This window comes from Erpetoichthys calabaricus, chromosome 9, assembly GCF_900747795.2.
Source record: "Erpetoichthys calabaricus chromosome 9, fErpCal1.3, whole genome shotgun sequence".
NCBI lineage: Eukaryota > Metazoa > Chordata > Cladistia > Polypteriformes > Polypteridae > Erpetoichthys > Erpetoichthys calabaricus.
Window position 1 is genome coordinate 143,005,558 of NC_041402.2, and position 17,933 is coordinate 143,023,490.

At 38.8% G+C, this 17,933-nt stretch overlaps 1 protein-coding gene across 3 annotated transcripts in view; it reads right to left on the reverse strand.

Moving 5' to 3' along the window:
* LOC114658183 (alpha-2-macroglobulin-like protein 1) overlaps nucleotides 1–17,933 on the reverse strand; it is a 291,504-nt gene that overhangs the window by 244,449 nt on the left and 29,122 nt on the right. For 2 of the 3 annotated variants that reach the window (XM_051932109.1, XM_051932112.1), the window contains exons 7-9: nucleotides 7,565–7,649; nucleotides 7,191–7,308; nucleotides 1,417–1,531 (exon numbers count right to left, since the gene is read on the reverse strand). The exons of the other annotated variant lie outside the window; for it this stretch is intronic. In XM_051932109.1, the coding sequence (XP_051788069.1) occupies nucleotides 1,417–1,531; nucleotides 7,191–7,308; nucleotides 7,565–7,649 (318 nt within the window). The remainder of the gene's footprint in view (nucleotides 1–1,416; nucleotides 1,532–7,190; nucleotides 7,309–7,564; nucleotides 7,650–17,933) is intronic. 3 annotated transcript variants of the gene reach the window in all.

The following is a 17,933-nucleotide window of genomic DNA, read 5'->3' on the forward strand; positions in this document are numbered from 1 at the left end:
GACCTTTTAAAGATACAGTAAGAAAAGGATACATGGTTTTCTGTCATAAGAACCCTATCAGGTTATTTGGCAAAAAAAGTCCTAAAGATCTTGATTTAAGCCTGTATAATACAACCAGTCACCATTATCGCTTCTATCAAACATGTAAGCGGTGCCACACACCCGCACTTCGGGAGCAGCCAAAGGGTCCAATGGGAGTGAAAGTACAAGAGATAAGTGGCCAGAAATAAGCACTAACACCTTTGTCTCTTTCTCAACAGGAAACCAGCAATATTAAAAGCCATGTTGTTCCATGACCTTAAGCTGTTTTACTGAGAGTGCATACTCTTCTACATAAGTAATACTGACTATTTACTAAACTTTTCACAGGGCCTTAAAAGAGCACTTTATTATAATTTCTTACTACTAAGAAATGTTTCATTATATTAAACACAAGACAGAAATAGAAAAGGATGATAGACAGAGACATATATTGATTAGTCCATTTAGAAGACATTTAAAATTTCAGTCTACATTGACTACTAGACTCCTAACATTATACAGGGCGATTGCTGCAATTCTTAGTTATGTTTTGTGCTCTTTTTTCAACCACAACATATTGTAGAATTCTGTTCAATACGTTTACACACCAGTTGGAGTGAAGTTATAAATGATGTGTTTGATTTTTGTTTTAAACTTGGCTAAATTGTACATGTTCCATTAACAAAATAAATAAACAAAAAATTAACACAAGGCACTGGCATTGAAGATACTAAACTTGTTTATTTATTTATTTTGATTGAATGTGTGAAAGTGCACTGGATTGGGTAGAAACAAGTGGGATTATTGTAAAGCAAAAGCAGAGAAAATAAATGAAAAGCAAAAGCAGTATGACTAACGTTTTTATAGAGGTTGAACAAAGACACATTATTTCATTAGTCAGCCTGTATTTTTCTTTAACTTTCTGCTACACTTAAAGTAAAATGCCCACATATTTGCATTATTATGAGGATAGATTTAATCAGTATCGGTTGCTAGAAGAAATGGAATATATACATTGTGAAGTACAAGACAGGTGCATCTTGAAGAATACATAGTAAATCTCACATGAAAATTTGAATGTCAGCAGGACTGAAAGAAAACAAGACTGTTCTGAAACAGCAGTTTCTTCTCAGATGTACAAAAAGGCAAAACAAAGACATCTATAAATATGTGTTTCCAGGAACATATACATTTGCTCCAGAAAATAATACTTTCTAGATCAAGTTAAACATCAAAAATGGAATAAAACATTGAAAATGCCTAGCTGTGTAAAAAACTTGGCAGGACATTACTCAAGTTCTGTATGGCTCAGATTGTAAAAGAAAGTTTAACGTCATGCACACTAGTGCTGGTGTTTTGCTTCAAACAAATTAAAATAAAAATGTAGATAAGTACCTGTCCCTTCTTCAGTCAACTCAGCATCTGCTCTAAAGGAGTTTTCATATCCTACAGAATTCAATGCATATCCTTCAAGTTCCACAACTTGAGTTGTACAGCCAGACTTGTCAGTCTAGATAGGAATAGAATTGCATGGTCCCTTAGGATTTTTAATTATAAAATATACATCAATGCCATACAGTACATCAACATATTTACTTTGTTTTAATCATTTATCCAGGTCTAAGCTTGCTTTTTGTATTACAAGGTCAAGTGGGTCAGGAGTGTGTTTCATCAGAAATATCAGAAAGGAATGGAATCAGCTTCTAAAAGTATTCAATTTTATGGTAAACAAATAAAATACAAACTACTGTATTTTTATTTTACACTCCCTTTGTATAATCCATCACTACCCTGAAACCCTTTATAAGTACACTTATAAAGTTTTTCTTTATTTCTTTTACAGTGGAAGCACAGTTAGTAAACAATCTATCAAGTTCCTTGTCCACTATACCACACTGCCAGCCTGGTATGGAACACTTCATCAACCAACCTAATTTAGGTTGATTAATTACTTTAATAACATAGCATTGGACTGTATCAATAGACACACTCTCATGAGAATAAGGAGTTGAACCATGACAAATCCACACAGAAGACACCCTGGGCAGGAACTGTGCTGGGGCTCAGGTGGTGTATGGTGACCACATAACTAATAACGATGATACCAGCCAGGAGGGTTGACAGATAATTTAAAGTCCATTGAACCATTACAGAGAGACTTGGGCTGCATACAGGCTTGGGCAGATGGAATTTAATGTAAGTAAATATAAAGTATTACATATAGGAAGTAAAAATGTTAAGATTTGAATACACAATGGAAGGTACAAAAATTGAAAGTACACCTTAAGAGAAAGATTTAGGAGTCACAGGAAACTCGTCACTATCAAATTCCAGACAGAGTTCAGAAGCCATTAAGAAGGCTAATAGAATGTTAGGTTATATAGGACGATGTGAGGAGTACCAAGGAGGTTATGCTCAAGCTTTATAATGCACTAGTGATGCCTCATCTGGAATCCTGTTGTCAGCTTTGGTCTCCAGGCTACAAAAAGGAGAAAGCGTCCAGAGAAGAGCGATTAGGCTATAGGGGATGAAATATGAGAAAGGTTTTGAAACAGCTGAGCCATTTCAGTTTAAGCCAAATAACATTAAGAGGATTCTTGATTGAAATGTTTAAAATTTTGAAGGAAATTAGTACAGTGGATCAAGACTGTTACTTTAAAATGAGTTCATCAAGAATACAGAAACACAGTTGGAAAGTTGTTAAGTATAAATATCACACAAACATTAGGATTTTTTCTACACACTGAGAACCACAGACACATGGAATAAGTTACCAAGTGGTGTGGTAGACAGTAGTAATTTAGAGACCTTCAAAAGTAAAAGTGAGGAAGTTTGGGAAGTCAATAGGACTGGTGAGGTTTGTTGGACAGAATGGCGTGTTCTCAAGTAAACTTTTCTAATTCATAGGTTGCTTAATCATACCAAACTTTCTGAAATATTACACATTAACAAAATGTTCTGGGTAATATTGTCAAGCAAAACAGACTGTTTTAAGCTGCTGTAAGTTGTAAGAAAAAAGTCCACAACTAATTCACAGCAAATCTGCTGGTTTTGTATTTTGTTCATCAAATTATTTACTGATAATTCGGCTGATTTAGGAAAACAGTTTTTTTTTCAGTGTCCCATAATGCTTTGTGAGAGAACCGCAACACCCCCTGGAGCTGTAACAGCCGACATTGGATGTGACTGCCCACCCGAGTATATAATGCTGATCATTTGCATTCTGGACTGGTTACAAAGGTTGCGGATCTCTCACTATGCTCTTTCTTCTTTGATCTCATGGAGGCATGGTCACACAGTGGTTGGCACTATGAAGAGCACATGATTGCGCTCATAGTTAGTATCGCTAGCCTACTGGCTGACACACTGCAGATTTGAACACTGGGAGAAACTTGGGGTTAGCAGAGAAAACTCATGCAGATATAAACAAAATGAATCCCTCTGGGATTAATAAAGTATCTATCTATCTATCTATCTATCTATCTATCTATCTATCTATCTATCTATCTATCTATCTATCTATCTATCTATCTATCTATCTATCTATCTATCTATCTATCTATCTATCTATCTATCTATCTATCTATCTATCTATCTATCTATCTATCTATCATGGAAAACAAAGGTGCTGATGCACCTGGTGAACTACTATAGCATCAGTATTCATACCTATTTTATACATTTTTTATAAAAGCAAATGCTATAAAATGTAAAGCTGTAAAGGTGCTGTTTAATACTGTTTATAGTAGCTGAACTCAATTTAGGGACCTTAATAGATAAGTAAATAATGCCATCTCTCAAATTTTATTTTTATGAAACATACAGCATAAATAATGAGTTATCTGTGCTTGTCACCAAATGTGCATGTTGAGTTCCACGTCAATATAAGATAAGGAGGCGTGTACCATATGCACGAGTAATTAGCTACTTGGAGAATAAAAACAAACCTTGAAAGTGCCTGTGAGGGCTGGAAATTTTTCTTCTGACTGTTGACTATGATTTCGGCATTTCCGCTTTGTTTTGATGAAATATATTTTTGCGCATCTCCTACTTTGTTCTTTCTTATTTGATCGCACGGAGGCATGGTGGTGCAGTAGTTGGCCACAATAATCGGTCAAGTATTGTTGGCAGACATTTCCCTAGCTCTTGGGGACACTTTAAAGATGATTGCAAAATTATAATCCAGTCAAATCTAGTTCAGTTAGCTCATCCCTATTGACTTCAGTGCATTTCACCAAGTTCAGCGAAATTCTCAAACACTTCCTTGATTACTCCAAACTCAAGGCGAAGTACACTAATAACTAGTGGAGAAAATAAGAAGAGATGAAAGAAAAAAATTGAACATAAATGCAGCACATTTTCTCAAACACATCCACTCACTTTTGCTAGAAGTTCTCTGGGTGAGATCTTGAAAGAGGGGTAGGATAATAATAATAATTCTTTGCATTTATATAGCGCTTTTCTAACTTCTCAAAGAGCTTTGAGCCTTGCTCAAGGGCCCAACAGAGCAGAGTCCCTTTTGGCATCTTGCAGGATTCGAACCGGAAACCTTCTGATTGCCAGCTACTCAACAGCTGAAAGTTGGGAATGAAGGATGACCTTAAACTTTGTTACTGTGAGTCACACTCTTCTACATAAGTAATACTGACTGTTTACTAAACTTTTCACAAGGCCTTAAAAAAGCACTTTATTATAATTTCTTACTACTAAGAAATGCCATCCATCCATCCATCCTCTTCCACTTATCCGAGATCGGGTCGCCGGGGCAGCAGCTTGAGCAGAGATGCTCAGACTTCCCTCTCCCCAGCCACTTCTACTAGTTCTTCCGGGGGAATCCCAAGGCGTTCCCATGCCGGCCAAGAGACATAGTCTCTCCAGTGTGTCCTGTGTCTTCGGGCCTCCTCCCGGTTAGACGTGCCCAGAATACCTCACTAGGGAGGCATCCAGGAGGCATCCTGATCAGATGCCCAAGCCACCTCATCTGACTCCTCTCGATGCGGAGGAGCAGTGGCTCTACTCTGAGCTCCTCCCGGATGACTGAGCTTCTCACCCTATCTTTAAGGGAAAGTCCAGACACCCTGCAAAAGAAACTCATTTCAGCCGCTTGTATTCGTGATCTCGTTCTTTCGGTCACTACCCACAGATAATGACCATAGGTGATGGTAGGAACGTAGATCGACCGGTAAATTGAGAGCTTTGCCTTACAGCTCAGCTCCTTTTTCGCCACAACAGACCGATGCAGAGCCCGCATCACTGCTGATTCCGCACTGATCCGCTTGTCGATCTCCCGCTCCATTCTTCCCTCACTCGTGAACAAGACCCCGAGATACTTGAACTCCTCCACTTGGGGCAGGATCTCGCTCCCAACCCTGAGAGGGCACTCCACCCTTTTCCGGCTAAGGACCATGGTCTCGGATTTAGAGGTGCTGATTCCCATCTCAGCTGCTTCACACTCGGCTGTGAACCGATCCAGAGAGAGATGAAGATCACAGCCTGATGAAGCAAACAGGACAACATCATCTGCAAAAAGCAGTGACCCAATGCTGAGCCCACCAAACCGGACCCCCTCAATGCCCTGGCTGCGCCTAGAAATTATGTCCATAAACGTTATGAACAGAATTGGTGACAAAGGGCAACCCTGGCAGAGTCCAACTCTACCTGGAAACGGGTTTGACTTACTGCCAGCAATGCGGACCAAGCTCTGACACCGTGTTGTACAGGGACCGAACAGCCCTTATCAGGGGGTCCGGAACCCCATATTCTCGGAGCACCCCCCACAGGATTCCCCGAGGGACATGGTCAAATGCCTTTTCCAAGTCCACAAAACACATGTAGACTGGTTGGGCAAACTCCCATGCACCCTCTGGGACCCTGCTAATGGTGAAGAGCTGGTCCACTGTTCCGCGACTAGGATGAAAACCACACTGTTCCTCCTGAATCCGAGGTTCGACTATCTGACGGACCCTCCTCTCCAGGACCCCCGAATAGACTTTTCCAGGGAGGCTGAGGAGTGTGATCCCTCTTTAGTTGGAACACACCCTCCGGTCCCCTTTCTTAAAGAGGGGGACCACCACCAATCCAGAGGCACTGTCCCTGATGTCCATGCGATGTGGCAGAGGCGTGTCAACCAAGACAGTCCTATAACTTCCAGAGGAATTCCAGGCGTATCTCATCCACCCCTGGGGCCCTGCCACCAAGGAGTTTTTTGACCACCTCGGTGACCTCAGTCCCAGAGATGGGAGAGCCTACCTCTGAGTCCCCAGGCTCTGCTTCCTCATTGGAAGGCATGTTAGTGGGATTGAGATGGTCTTCGAAGTACCCCCCCCCCCACACACTGACCCACAACGTCCCGAGTCGAGGTCAGCAGCGCACCATCTCCACCATACACAGTGTTGACACTGCACCACTTTCCCCTCCTGAGACACTGGATGGTGGACCAGAATCTCGAAGCCATCCAGAAGTCTTCTCCATGGCCTCCCCAAACTCCTCCCACACCCGAGTTTTTGCCAAATCCGCATTCCGCTTGGCCTGCCAATACCTATTAGCTGCCTCCGGAGTCCCACAGGACAAAAAGGTCCTGTAGGACTCCTTCTTCAGCTTGACGGCATCCCTCACTGCTGGTGTCCACCAACGGGTTTGGGGATTGCTGCCACGACAGGCACCAACCACCTTATGGCCACAGCTCCGGTCAGCCGCCTCAACAATAGAGGCACGGAACATGGCCCATTTGGACTCAATGTCCCCCACCTCCCTCGGGACGTGGTCAAAGTTCTGCCGGAGGTGGAAGTTGAAGCTACTTCTGACTGGGGACTCTGCCAGACGTTCCCAGCAGACCCTCACAATACGTTTGGGCCTACCAGGCCTGACCGGCATCCTCCCCCACCATCTAAGAAATGTTTCATTATATTAAACACAAGGCAGAAATAGAAAAGGATGATAGACAGAGGCATATATTGATTAGTCCATTCAGAAGACTCAAAAAATTTTATTTAGCAGGCAAATGATGACAATTTAAAAATGAGTATATAAAACAGTAAATGGCTGGAACCAGATTACTTTCACAAGCAGATACAGGATGAGGATTATACAAAATTAAGTACAGTATGGCTCAGATATGATTTTTACTGTCCAAGAAAGGCCAAAATTCAAATATCATATGTTTTACTCACCATAATTATGAACCTTTTACAAATATCATTTACTTCTCCTCTGGAAAACCAATAATAGAAAGCTTTTCGGCAAAAACTCAGTTTCACACTGCCTACAACTGGTTTTCCATATGTGTACCTGACGAAGAAAAAGTAAAGCTCCTGAAGAACATTTGGATTATTTATCCATTATCATCAACATTAAGGATATAAACCAAGGCCAAAAGATGTCTTGCAAGTTTACTGAAGCCATTAAATATGAATTGGCTTTACCGATCTCCCATCTAAACAATTAGAAAGACATCATTGCTGTCTACACCTAGTGAGCTAAAATTGCTCCAATTTTTACTGAAAAAACTAAAGGAAAGTTTAATTTCCACTCGTGTTTTACTTACTTTCCACAGACCTGAACCTTGATTTGTGTGTCTTTAATGGTCACAGTTTCTGGTAGCTTAATCACAACTTCATACTTTGGGAGAACTGCATATGAAAACACAAAGGTCAGCATTGCTGTTTACACAGACACAAAAAACAAAAGGAAAATGCATGTATGTACATTGTGAAATATTCTGAAAACTTAACAAACACCCACATTTAATTAGATAGACAGATCTATCTGACTATCCATGTAAGTAAAGCATTTTAATAAGATAATTTTCTATTTAAAATATTTTCTTACTGTTATGGATTGCTATAAAACTTTAATTAAAATGATTATTTTATTTATTTTGCTATGCTTTTATCATTATGTTCTTAAAATAAAAAGAGTGTACCACCCTACTGTTTTATTAACATATAAATATATTTATAATTTATTTGCAGATTTTATTTATTTATAAATATAATTTATTTGGACTTATGTTTATAATTATTGATAATCATGAGTGTTACTTTGTCACAAACACTGGAAGGGAGGCAAAAAATGTATGTGCTACAATGTGCATTATAATTATTTAATATGGCTGCATTCAGTATCCTTGTACTAAAATTAAATGAAAAAGACCAGGGGCCTCATGTATAAACGGTGCGTACGCACAGAAATGTTGCATACGAACGTTTCCACGCTCAAATCACGATGTATAAAATCTAAACTTGGAGTAAAGCCACACACTTTTCCATAGTACCTCATGCCCTGGCGTACGCAATTTCTCCGCTCAGTTTTGCAGCACCCAGCGTCAAAGCAGTGCTACTGTTCCTGTGTGGTCACCCTTTCTTTCTTAGATCCACATTCCTGACGCGGCTTTATAAACACACTGAAACTAACTGCATATTGTTTATTAGTGTAATGCATCTGATTATAATTAACCTGCAGCAATATAATGGTCCAGGGAATAGCCATAGTATTCCAAATGCCATAACTGCTTTAGCATTGTTACTCTCAATGCATCTTCTTCTTCTTTCAGCTGCTCCCGTTAAGGGTTGCCACAGCGGATCATCTTTTTCCATATTACTCTCACTGCACTACTTGGAGTATTTATATCACTGTATCTGAGTGGGGAATCACAGCAGCAGCTGATTGGAAAGAGAATTATCGGTATACAGCATGAAGCAGACGCTGACTCAGCCACAGCAAAACGTTTCAGAGACTTTCCTGTACGGACTTCACGGTTTAGAAAAAGTTTCATCCCAAGAACTATAAACGCACTAAATCAGTCCATCAAGTGCTCCTTGTAGAACTGTTTGGACTTATAAGTACAATCACCTCACTGTAAACTTGGGATACAGTTATAATATTGCACAACCTGCGCCACTTTATAAAGCGTGTATTTACATATGATGACGATATTATTTTTAAGATGAAATGCAGCAAATTATGTTGATTATATTATACAGATAAAACTTTAACTTCATTTAAATAATCTGTATTGTTAATAATTAAACATGTGAGGAGACGGTGCCACAGCGCTACCTAGTTCGTGGATTGTTCCTGCATTGCGTTGTATTCTTGCTCGTGCTGACGCGACACTGGAAGGATAGACGGATAGAATAATTAAACATGTACTACGAAGATATTTCAGTGTTCCTTAAAAGTTTTGAAGAATTGGCGTTCTAAGCTTACAGATGGCTTCACGTCTATTACAGAGCTGATTGTGTGGCGATTGGGTATTTGGAGAAAGAAAAGTAAGGACAGGAACTGGAGGTTAGTACGTTTGAAAGAGACAGTACTGCTGCAATAAATTATTTCATCGAAGGTCGCGCATGGCACAGCAAGCCTCTTGCGTGAGACATGAACAAGCACTGCGCCACCGTGTTCCCATGTTTAATAACATGTTTTAACTCCTATCATCATGAAAAAGATATCACGTATACATCTCAGTATTTTAATTATTCAGAGAGCTGTAATATCACGAATGTAATGGATCCTGTGTCCTGTCGGAGAAAAAGAAAGCCCGTTTAAGAAGCAGGTAGTGATTCACACACATAGAGCACATAGAAGATCAAATACAGAACAAAGCATTTAATGTGCTACTTTAGTTACAATGGGATTTGAGAAACTAGTAAATTAAACGATTTTAAGATGAAGTTTATGATGTTCTACTTTAATGGCAAAATAAACTACGTGATTAAAGTGGAAATTTCGAGATTAAAGTTGACATTTCGTGCTTTTTTCCTACTGTGTGCCTATTTTTTTTGTCTGTACCCTAATAAGCTTTTCATATGACACTCAGACGGTGGGCTACGACTTGCCTTTTCACGGCGACTTTGATATGTGATTTCTTTTTTATTTCGGGCACTGTGCGACTTTGTGAACTTGAGCTTTCGAGTTTCTCCAACACACTGTCACTTGATCAACTTCATTTTGTTGATTATACCCCTGTTTAAACCAACAAATAGTACGTTTTTCCTTTGCCTCCATTTGGTATTCGCTGAAATTCTTATATTTTCCCCCGTGCTTTTCCCATTTTCTTTTCACAGAAGGCTGAGCTTAAGGGCTATTTATATTGATTTGCATATTCAAAGAGGTGTAATTCTGGGAGGAGTTTGGGCGGGACAGAAGGCGCGTGCACGTGCGTTACTTTTCACGCTGATCGGGATTTATGTAGCGGAAGAACGTGGAAGTTTGCTTACATACAGATTCCTGCATCTGGATTTTTCTGTGCGTACGCACATTCCTGCTTTTGTGCTTACGCCATGTTATAGTGTGAGTTCTACGCATGGCGTTATGCATGAGGCCCCAGAGGAAGAGATGAATAAGAACAAAGCTCAAAAAGCCAAAAAACAGAATAATTTTTGGCAGGTACCAAATGATAAACAGAAATAGCAGTCATATTTACAGCAAAAAGACTCAAAGTTTAAAAAAAAGTTTCAAAAAGAATTTTGTAGCAAAGAGTTGCATTATTCACACATCCCTATGTTCTCAGATAGGGAGAAGTTCTCACATGCAACCATTCCCATCAGTGATATTAGAAATTTGCAAAATGGAGCTGTCGTAATAACAGAACTCAAGAAACACCTGTGTCCTATAACGAAACAAAATGGTGTCAGAAATGGCACAACATAATTTCCATAATTTTAAATAAGCGCTGAAACTCAAAATTGACTTCATATATGGATTATTCATATTTGAACATGGTGTATGAGTAACAAACCCGTGTAAAAAAAACACGATCATAAGTCTTACAGAAACGTAATTACAATTACACTTATAATACCCATGACAACAATTATCACTTGAGTTCAAAGTTTGATCTTTGGAATTGAAAGATTAAGCGGTAAAGGACTGCAATGATTTTTTTATTTAAGCAAAGCATTGAAAAAATCCAATACATTTGAAAGGATGTTTGAATTTTTGTCCAAACGTATTTTAATTTATAGGAAAAATTTGTGTTAATTAAATGGCAACAACATCAATGTAATTCATGTTAATTTATGGTTTGTAACCTGTATTTGTAGTATTTCTTTTTTCATAAAACAACAACATCAACAACAACAATAATAATAATAATAAAGAGAAACAGATAAGAGCAAAAAAAAACCCACATGACTTTAACTTTAGGTTTCAAATGATTTAATAGTCAAAATCAAAAAGTGTGTATCCCAAATTGTCTTACATTAAAACAAGGGAAGTATCATCCTCTATTGTCCACTACTATCTATGAATTGTTCTAAGCCATTTAAGTTCACATCTTGCTTATAAAAAGTGCTCTATATTTGGCTTTCCATTTGAAAAACTCTCTAACATCATGCATTGAGTACTGAGCGAATAATGATACTGCTTTCTATACAGAAGGCATGGACACATTAAACATGAATAATGGATCAAAGGTTAAAGATGATTATTTAATTTCAATTACATTGAGTTTGTTTATTTGAATTAGTCAATTTATTATTAAATTAACTTGATGTGTTTATGCTATACAGTATTGGTCTGTTTTAGTAAAATTTCTTGTTAATGAAGCCTCCCATGCAATTGGCATCTTCTCCTTCCCAAAAAATGAGGAGATACAGTGGTACTTTACAAAACTGTCACATTTTTAAAAGCAACCACATCTTTTCTCCATTTGTGATTCACATTTTTTGATTTAAAACATTGGAGTGATAAGTTAGATGATCATAAACACATTACTTGAAACATACTAAGTTTTGTTTTCCTAGTTTAGTTGGTGGTGAAATGACATATTCAGAACAAATGCTCAAAATGTCAAATTTGAGGTACTTTACAACTTATTTTTTTTAGTACAATTTCAATTGAACCTAGGTAATAGTAGTTGACCAATGTCCTCTTTAATTATGTTTTATTTGTTCACAATTTATGCATTACAAATTCAGTTGTACAAGTATTTAGTTTCACTGTGTCACACCTGCCCATCAGAGGATCACCTTCCAGATTTATCACAGATAGGTGATACCACTTTGGGGTGAGAGGGGGCGCAGTCGCTAACATCTTTGTCTCAGAAGACACCCATCGATGGCAATTCACTCTGTCTCTAATGACTGGGGGGCTATAAAAGAACAGATTGGACCCACATTACGATCAACCTGAAGCTCCCAAAGATAACCTGTTTGACTTCTGTTATGAGAAGACTAATATATCTGTTTAAGTGTGGTGTAATTTCTGACTATTTATATGTCATCAAGCATTCTTTTTGGCTGCTGTTATTACCCTTGATTAAAAGGGGTGACCCTGCTGGCTCCCCAACACTTTCTAGAAGTCAAGAGTGTCCTTGCAATTATCCATAACTGAAATAAAATTACAGAATTGAAAAGGTCTTCAATCAGATATCTATCAATCCCATATATCTCACAAACAAGATTTGCAGTCATAAACAAAACCCTAACAACACCCAACAACTAATTTGCAAGGAAAAAAGAGTCCTACTGTGTAATGCAACCTCATTATTTAAAACAACAGGAATTCTGCAGAGGTACTGTCAGAAGCCCAGCAAACGTATTTTAAAGTAACATTCATGAAATCTTGCCAAATCCACTGGTGGTGGATTAGGGAATTTTTTCTTACAAAGTAATTACCTTATAAATGGAAACATGAGTGTTTTAAAAATGTTATATTTACAACAGAGCTGATCAAAAGGTGCACATATAGTGCCACTATAAAGATCTAGGAAGGTTGAGATGCCTAATGCCTTCTACTTTGCAGTTTAAGGAAGGCTTGATGGCAAAGTGATTCTGTAATGGAGCAGCAGACACAAGTGACTTTTCCTTGAAGTGTTTACTGCTATGTTTCAGCATAAGCCTGGACTTGTGTTTATTTTCTATTTTACTGTTTTTTTAAAAATAAGACACCTTCCATTAGGTATGTCATTAGATTTGTCATGGAGTTATTGTAAGCATTCATTTCATTTGATCCTACTAGGAATTGGATTCTTGGAAATACTCTTGCTTCGTTCGTTGGATTTGCTATTGGACAATGTATTGAGACATGTTTGCCTTGGATTGCCTTTTAGGCAAATCCTTTTTGTTGTTTTTGTGCACATATTCTATTTTTTTTTAAAATAAACTTTCAACTTATAAAGATTCTTTATTTGGGTGTTCTCTGCAAACCAGATATTAAGGTAACCCTGTCTCTTGTAAGGCATTTTGGTATATTTTGGGATTTGCATTACTTTTTGACCTTTAAAATTAAGCTTTCCATTTTTAGGCCTGTGTAGGCCACAGTCTGCAGGTAGCAGATTGAGGATTTGCAGACATGTATAAACGGTGCGCATGCACAAAAATGTTGCGTAAGCCTGTTTCCATGTTCAAATCATGATGTATAAAATCTAAACTTGGCGTACAGCCACACACATTTTACGCTAGCTCAAACCCTGGCGTACGCAAGTTTTCCCCTCGGTTTTGCAAACTGGTGGCGCCCAGCGTCAAAGCATTGCTTTTGTTTAAGTGTGGTTTCTCTTTCTTTTTTAGATGCACATCCCTGACGTAGCTTTATAAATACACTGAAATTAACCGCATATTGTTTATTAGTTTAAGGCATCTGATTGTAATTAACCTGTAACAATATAATTGTCCACAGAATGGCCAAACTATTCCAAATACCTTAGTTGCTTTAACGTTGTTCCTCTCGATGCACCACTCAGACTATTTATCCCACTCTACCTGAGTGTGCAATCTGATTGGAAAGAGAATTATCGGTATACAGCATCAAGCACACGCTGCCTCAGCCATGCTGTCTATTGAACTGCTCTCAAACAGCAAACACTTCAGAGCCTTTCCTGTAGAGACATCGCTGTTCAAAAACAGTTTCATCCCAAGAACTATAAACGCACTCAATCAGTCCATCAAGTGCTCCTTGTAGAACTGTTTGTACTTATAAGTACAATTAAATCACTGTAAACTTGCGATACAGCTATAATATTGCACAACTTGAGCCACTTTATAAAGCACATATTTACATATGATGACGATATTATTTTTAAGATGAAATGCAGCAAATTATGTTGATTATATTATACAGATAAAACTTTAACTTCATTTAAATAATCTGTATTGTTAATAATTATCATTTTTAAGATGAAATGCAGCAAAATGTGTTTATTACAGTATAGAGATAAAATGTTAACATCATTTAAATAATCTATATTGTTAATAATTAAACATATGAGGACACGGTGTCGCAGCGCTAGCTAGTTTGAGGATTGTTCCTGCCTTGCGCTGTATTCTTGCTGGGGCTGGCACAACACTGGAAGGATAGATGGATGGAATAATTAAACATGTACTACGAAGATATTTCAATGTTCCTTAAACGTTTTGAAGAATCTGCGTTCTAAGCTTACAAATGGCTTAATGTTTATTACTGAGCTGATTGTGTGGCAGTTGGGTACTTGGAGAAAGAAAAGGAAGGACAGGAATTGGAGGTTAGTACGCTTGAAAGAGACAGTACTGCAGCAATAAATTATTTCATCGAAGGTCATGCATGATGCAGGAAGCATCTTGCGGGAGGCAGGAAAAATCTCTGGACAGGGCGCCAGCTCGTCACTTTCACTGTGCCACCATGTTCCCATGTTTAATACATGCTTTAACTCCTATCATCATGAAAATGACATCAACTATACATCTCAGTATTTTAATTATTCAGAGAGCTGTAATATCACGAATGTAATGGATTCTGTGTCCAGTCAGAGGAAGAGAAAACCCTTTTAAGAAGCAAATAGTGATTCACACTCATACTGTAGAGCACATAGAACACATACACAACAAAGCATTTAATGTGTTACTTTAGTTACGATGGCATTTGAGAAACTAGTAAATTAAACGATTTAAAGATGAAGTTTATGATGTTCTACTTTGATGACAAATTAAAACTACGTGATTAAAGTGAAAATTTCGAGATTAAAGTTAACATTTTGAGCTTTTTTCTCACTGTGTCCCTATTTTTTTTTTCTTTTCTCTGTATCCTAATAAGCTTTCATATGACACTGAGACGGTGGGCTACAACTCGCCTTTTCACAGCGACATTGATATGTGATAACTTCTTTTTTATTTCGGCACTGTGTGACTTTGTGAACGTGAGTTTTTCGAGTTTCTCCGACACGCTATGTCACTCGATCAACTTCTTTTTGTTGTTTATACCACTGTTTAAACCAACAAATAGTACGTTTTTCCTTGCCTCCACTTGGTATTCGCTGAAATTCTTCTGTTTTTCCCCTTGCTTTTGTCATTACCTTTTCACAGAACGCTGAGCTTAAGGGCTATTTATATTGATTTGGATATTCAATGAGGCATAATTCTGGGAGGAGTTTGGGTGGGGCAGCGGGCGTGTGCACGTGCGTTACTTTTCAAGCTGACCGGGATTTATTTAGCAGAAGAACATGGAAGTTGGCGAACTCACAGATTAATGCATCTGGATTTTTTTGTGCGTACACACATTTCTACTTTTGTCCTTACACCATGTTTTAGTGTGACTTTTACGCACGGCGTTATGCATGAGGCCCCTGGTCTGCTCAGTAACAATTATGGCCTACTTTTTTGGCTTATTTTGGAGACTGCACAGCCTTTTGCCATGTTTGTGTCCATGTGTTACAACATGCTCTATTTTGGTTCCATAATTTCAGTGTCTAAAGCACATGTGGATTCAGCAACAACTTCTTTCTGTTGTCTCAAAATACAGATATTATAAGCCTATTAGTATCATTGAAAGTCAGTTATCCCCTTACCACATTCACATTTGATTTTTGTAATGCTGATTTTTATGTATGTGGACTTTTTGCCTTCATTATAAGGAAACAATGGAATTGAGGTTTTAAAAAGGAATCTATACATTGTCAATGAATGGACGCTTGAGGGCGCTCTTGCCCCGTGAAACCCAACAGACAGATGCAGACACTGGTTTAAAAGCACCAAGAAGTAATGTAATTATCTTCTCCAAAGTGCCCCAAAGCACCACATCAATAATCACAAATACAATATAATAAATCCTCCTCTCCTCCCAGCAGCTCCGTCACACTCCCTCTCAACTCCGGCTCGGCTTGCTGGGTCTCCCATAGTCCTTTATATAGTCTTTGACCCAGAAGTGCTTCTCCTCTTCTGTTCACGTGACCTGTCAGCACATCCAGGTCATATGGAGAATTACATACGGGAAACAAAAATCCTGCAGCGTCACACGGTGGCCCCCAGGGTACCCAGCGGGGTTGTGAAGCCAAACTCCATCTTTCATGATGCCCTGCAGGAATCTGGGTCACCTCTAGGCTGCAGGGAGGACGCCATCTAGTGTCCTGGATGTGTCGGCCTGGATAAGCTGCCAGCTGTCCATCACAACATATAAAAGGCAAACCTCTCACTGACTCATCACTAATTCTCCCACTTTCCATATAGGTGGGAAGCTGAAATTTTGCATGCTCATTCTTGGCAGTGTACTTACAAAAGTTAGGTATGTTCCATGTCCTATTGCACCACCCAAGGGGGGGAAACGGGTGTACCCCCTGAACTGTATACTGTATGTAGATAGGGGAAACCCCTCTGCACTATTTCTGCGACTTCCAATATACGTAGGAAGCCCAAATTTCCCAAACTCATCCTTTAAACTGTACTTACAGATGTTAAGCATGTTTCATTTTGCGCCATGCCCCATAACGAACTTTAATAAATAACATGCTCTTTTTGGCAGTTCTCACCATTATGCCATAAGGAACTTTTGGAACTGACCTCTCCTTTTGGCAATTTCATTCCTTATTTCCATTAACAGATGATTTATTTCACAGCAGAGACGCACAAGGGCCGCCCCTGGTCTCCCTTCGTTTTTCCGCAAGGCCGCTGTCCGCGCACCTACCACGTGGTTGGCTCCCTGCCTATATACATTAACGACATCCCACGCTTATGTGCCTCCTCACTCGCTTCCTTACTTTCCTCAGCTGTTCCGCTGCGAAGCACGGGTATTTTGCTAGTTTTTAATAACTGTAGAAATAGTCTAAAACAGTAAATATATCAACACTGTCTGTTAATGAGAGGTGAGCAATTGATCTTCAAGTAACATCTTCCTAAGTTCTTTCTGTCAAACTGCAATCCTTTCTTTTACTTGTCTTATGAGATGTGGTCTAGAACCTGTTGATGATAGCGTTTGGAACAAGAGATGCTATGGAATTGAGCTCTTTTAAAGATTCATGTAGTTACTTGCTGTTTCCTGAAGAGGCATTAGCTCTCTGGAAATGTGTTATTTTCAATTGCGGCATTTTAATTAACCTGAATTTAAATAAAAAGGTATTATCCCTCCCCTGCATGTAATATGACGGTTAAAAGATTACACGAGTACAAAAGGAAAATTTAGCTCTTTACTGACGGTTTCACGTGGTATTACAAACGGGAAGCTTATGACAGACATAACAAGCCGTGGGAATCTCGATCTGTGCAGCCCGTCATCTTTCGTCGCCACGCTGAAAGGATTTTAGCCGGACAGAAGACAGAATCTTCTGCCCAGCCTCGGATGGAAGACATACTCTTCCGCCCGAAAGCTTCAAAGTGTTGGCCATAGGTGTCCATTCTTATATACTGTTCCTCCATGTGCAGGCTCTTGGCTCCGGGTCCAAACAAGGGCAAGAAGGTACTCAAACCCCACCTTCAAACATTCAGGAATAGCACAATGCCCACATACAGTTCCCATACTCCAAACAAGGAAAGCTTTCTGTGCTGACAGAAGACAGAAATATATTAGTCTGTCTTTAGGCTGACCATTCAATTCTTCAGTTGTCTGTGTCTCTCTTGTCCTGTGCTTGGCTCGGCAATTCTAAATGCTGATACTGTGCCTGTGTACCATATTTGGTCTGCCTGTATGAATGAATCCATAACAGTGGGCACAGAGAACAGTGACATTAAACT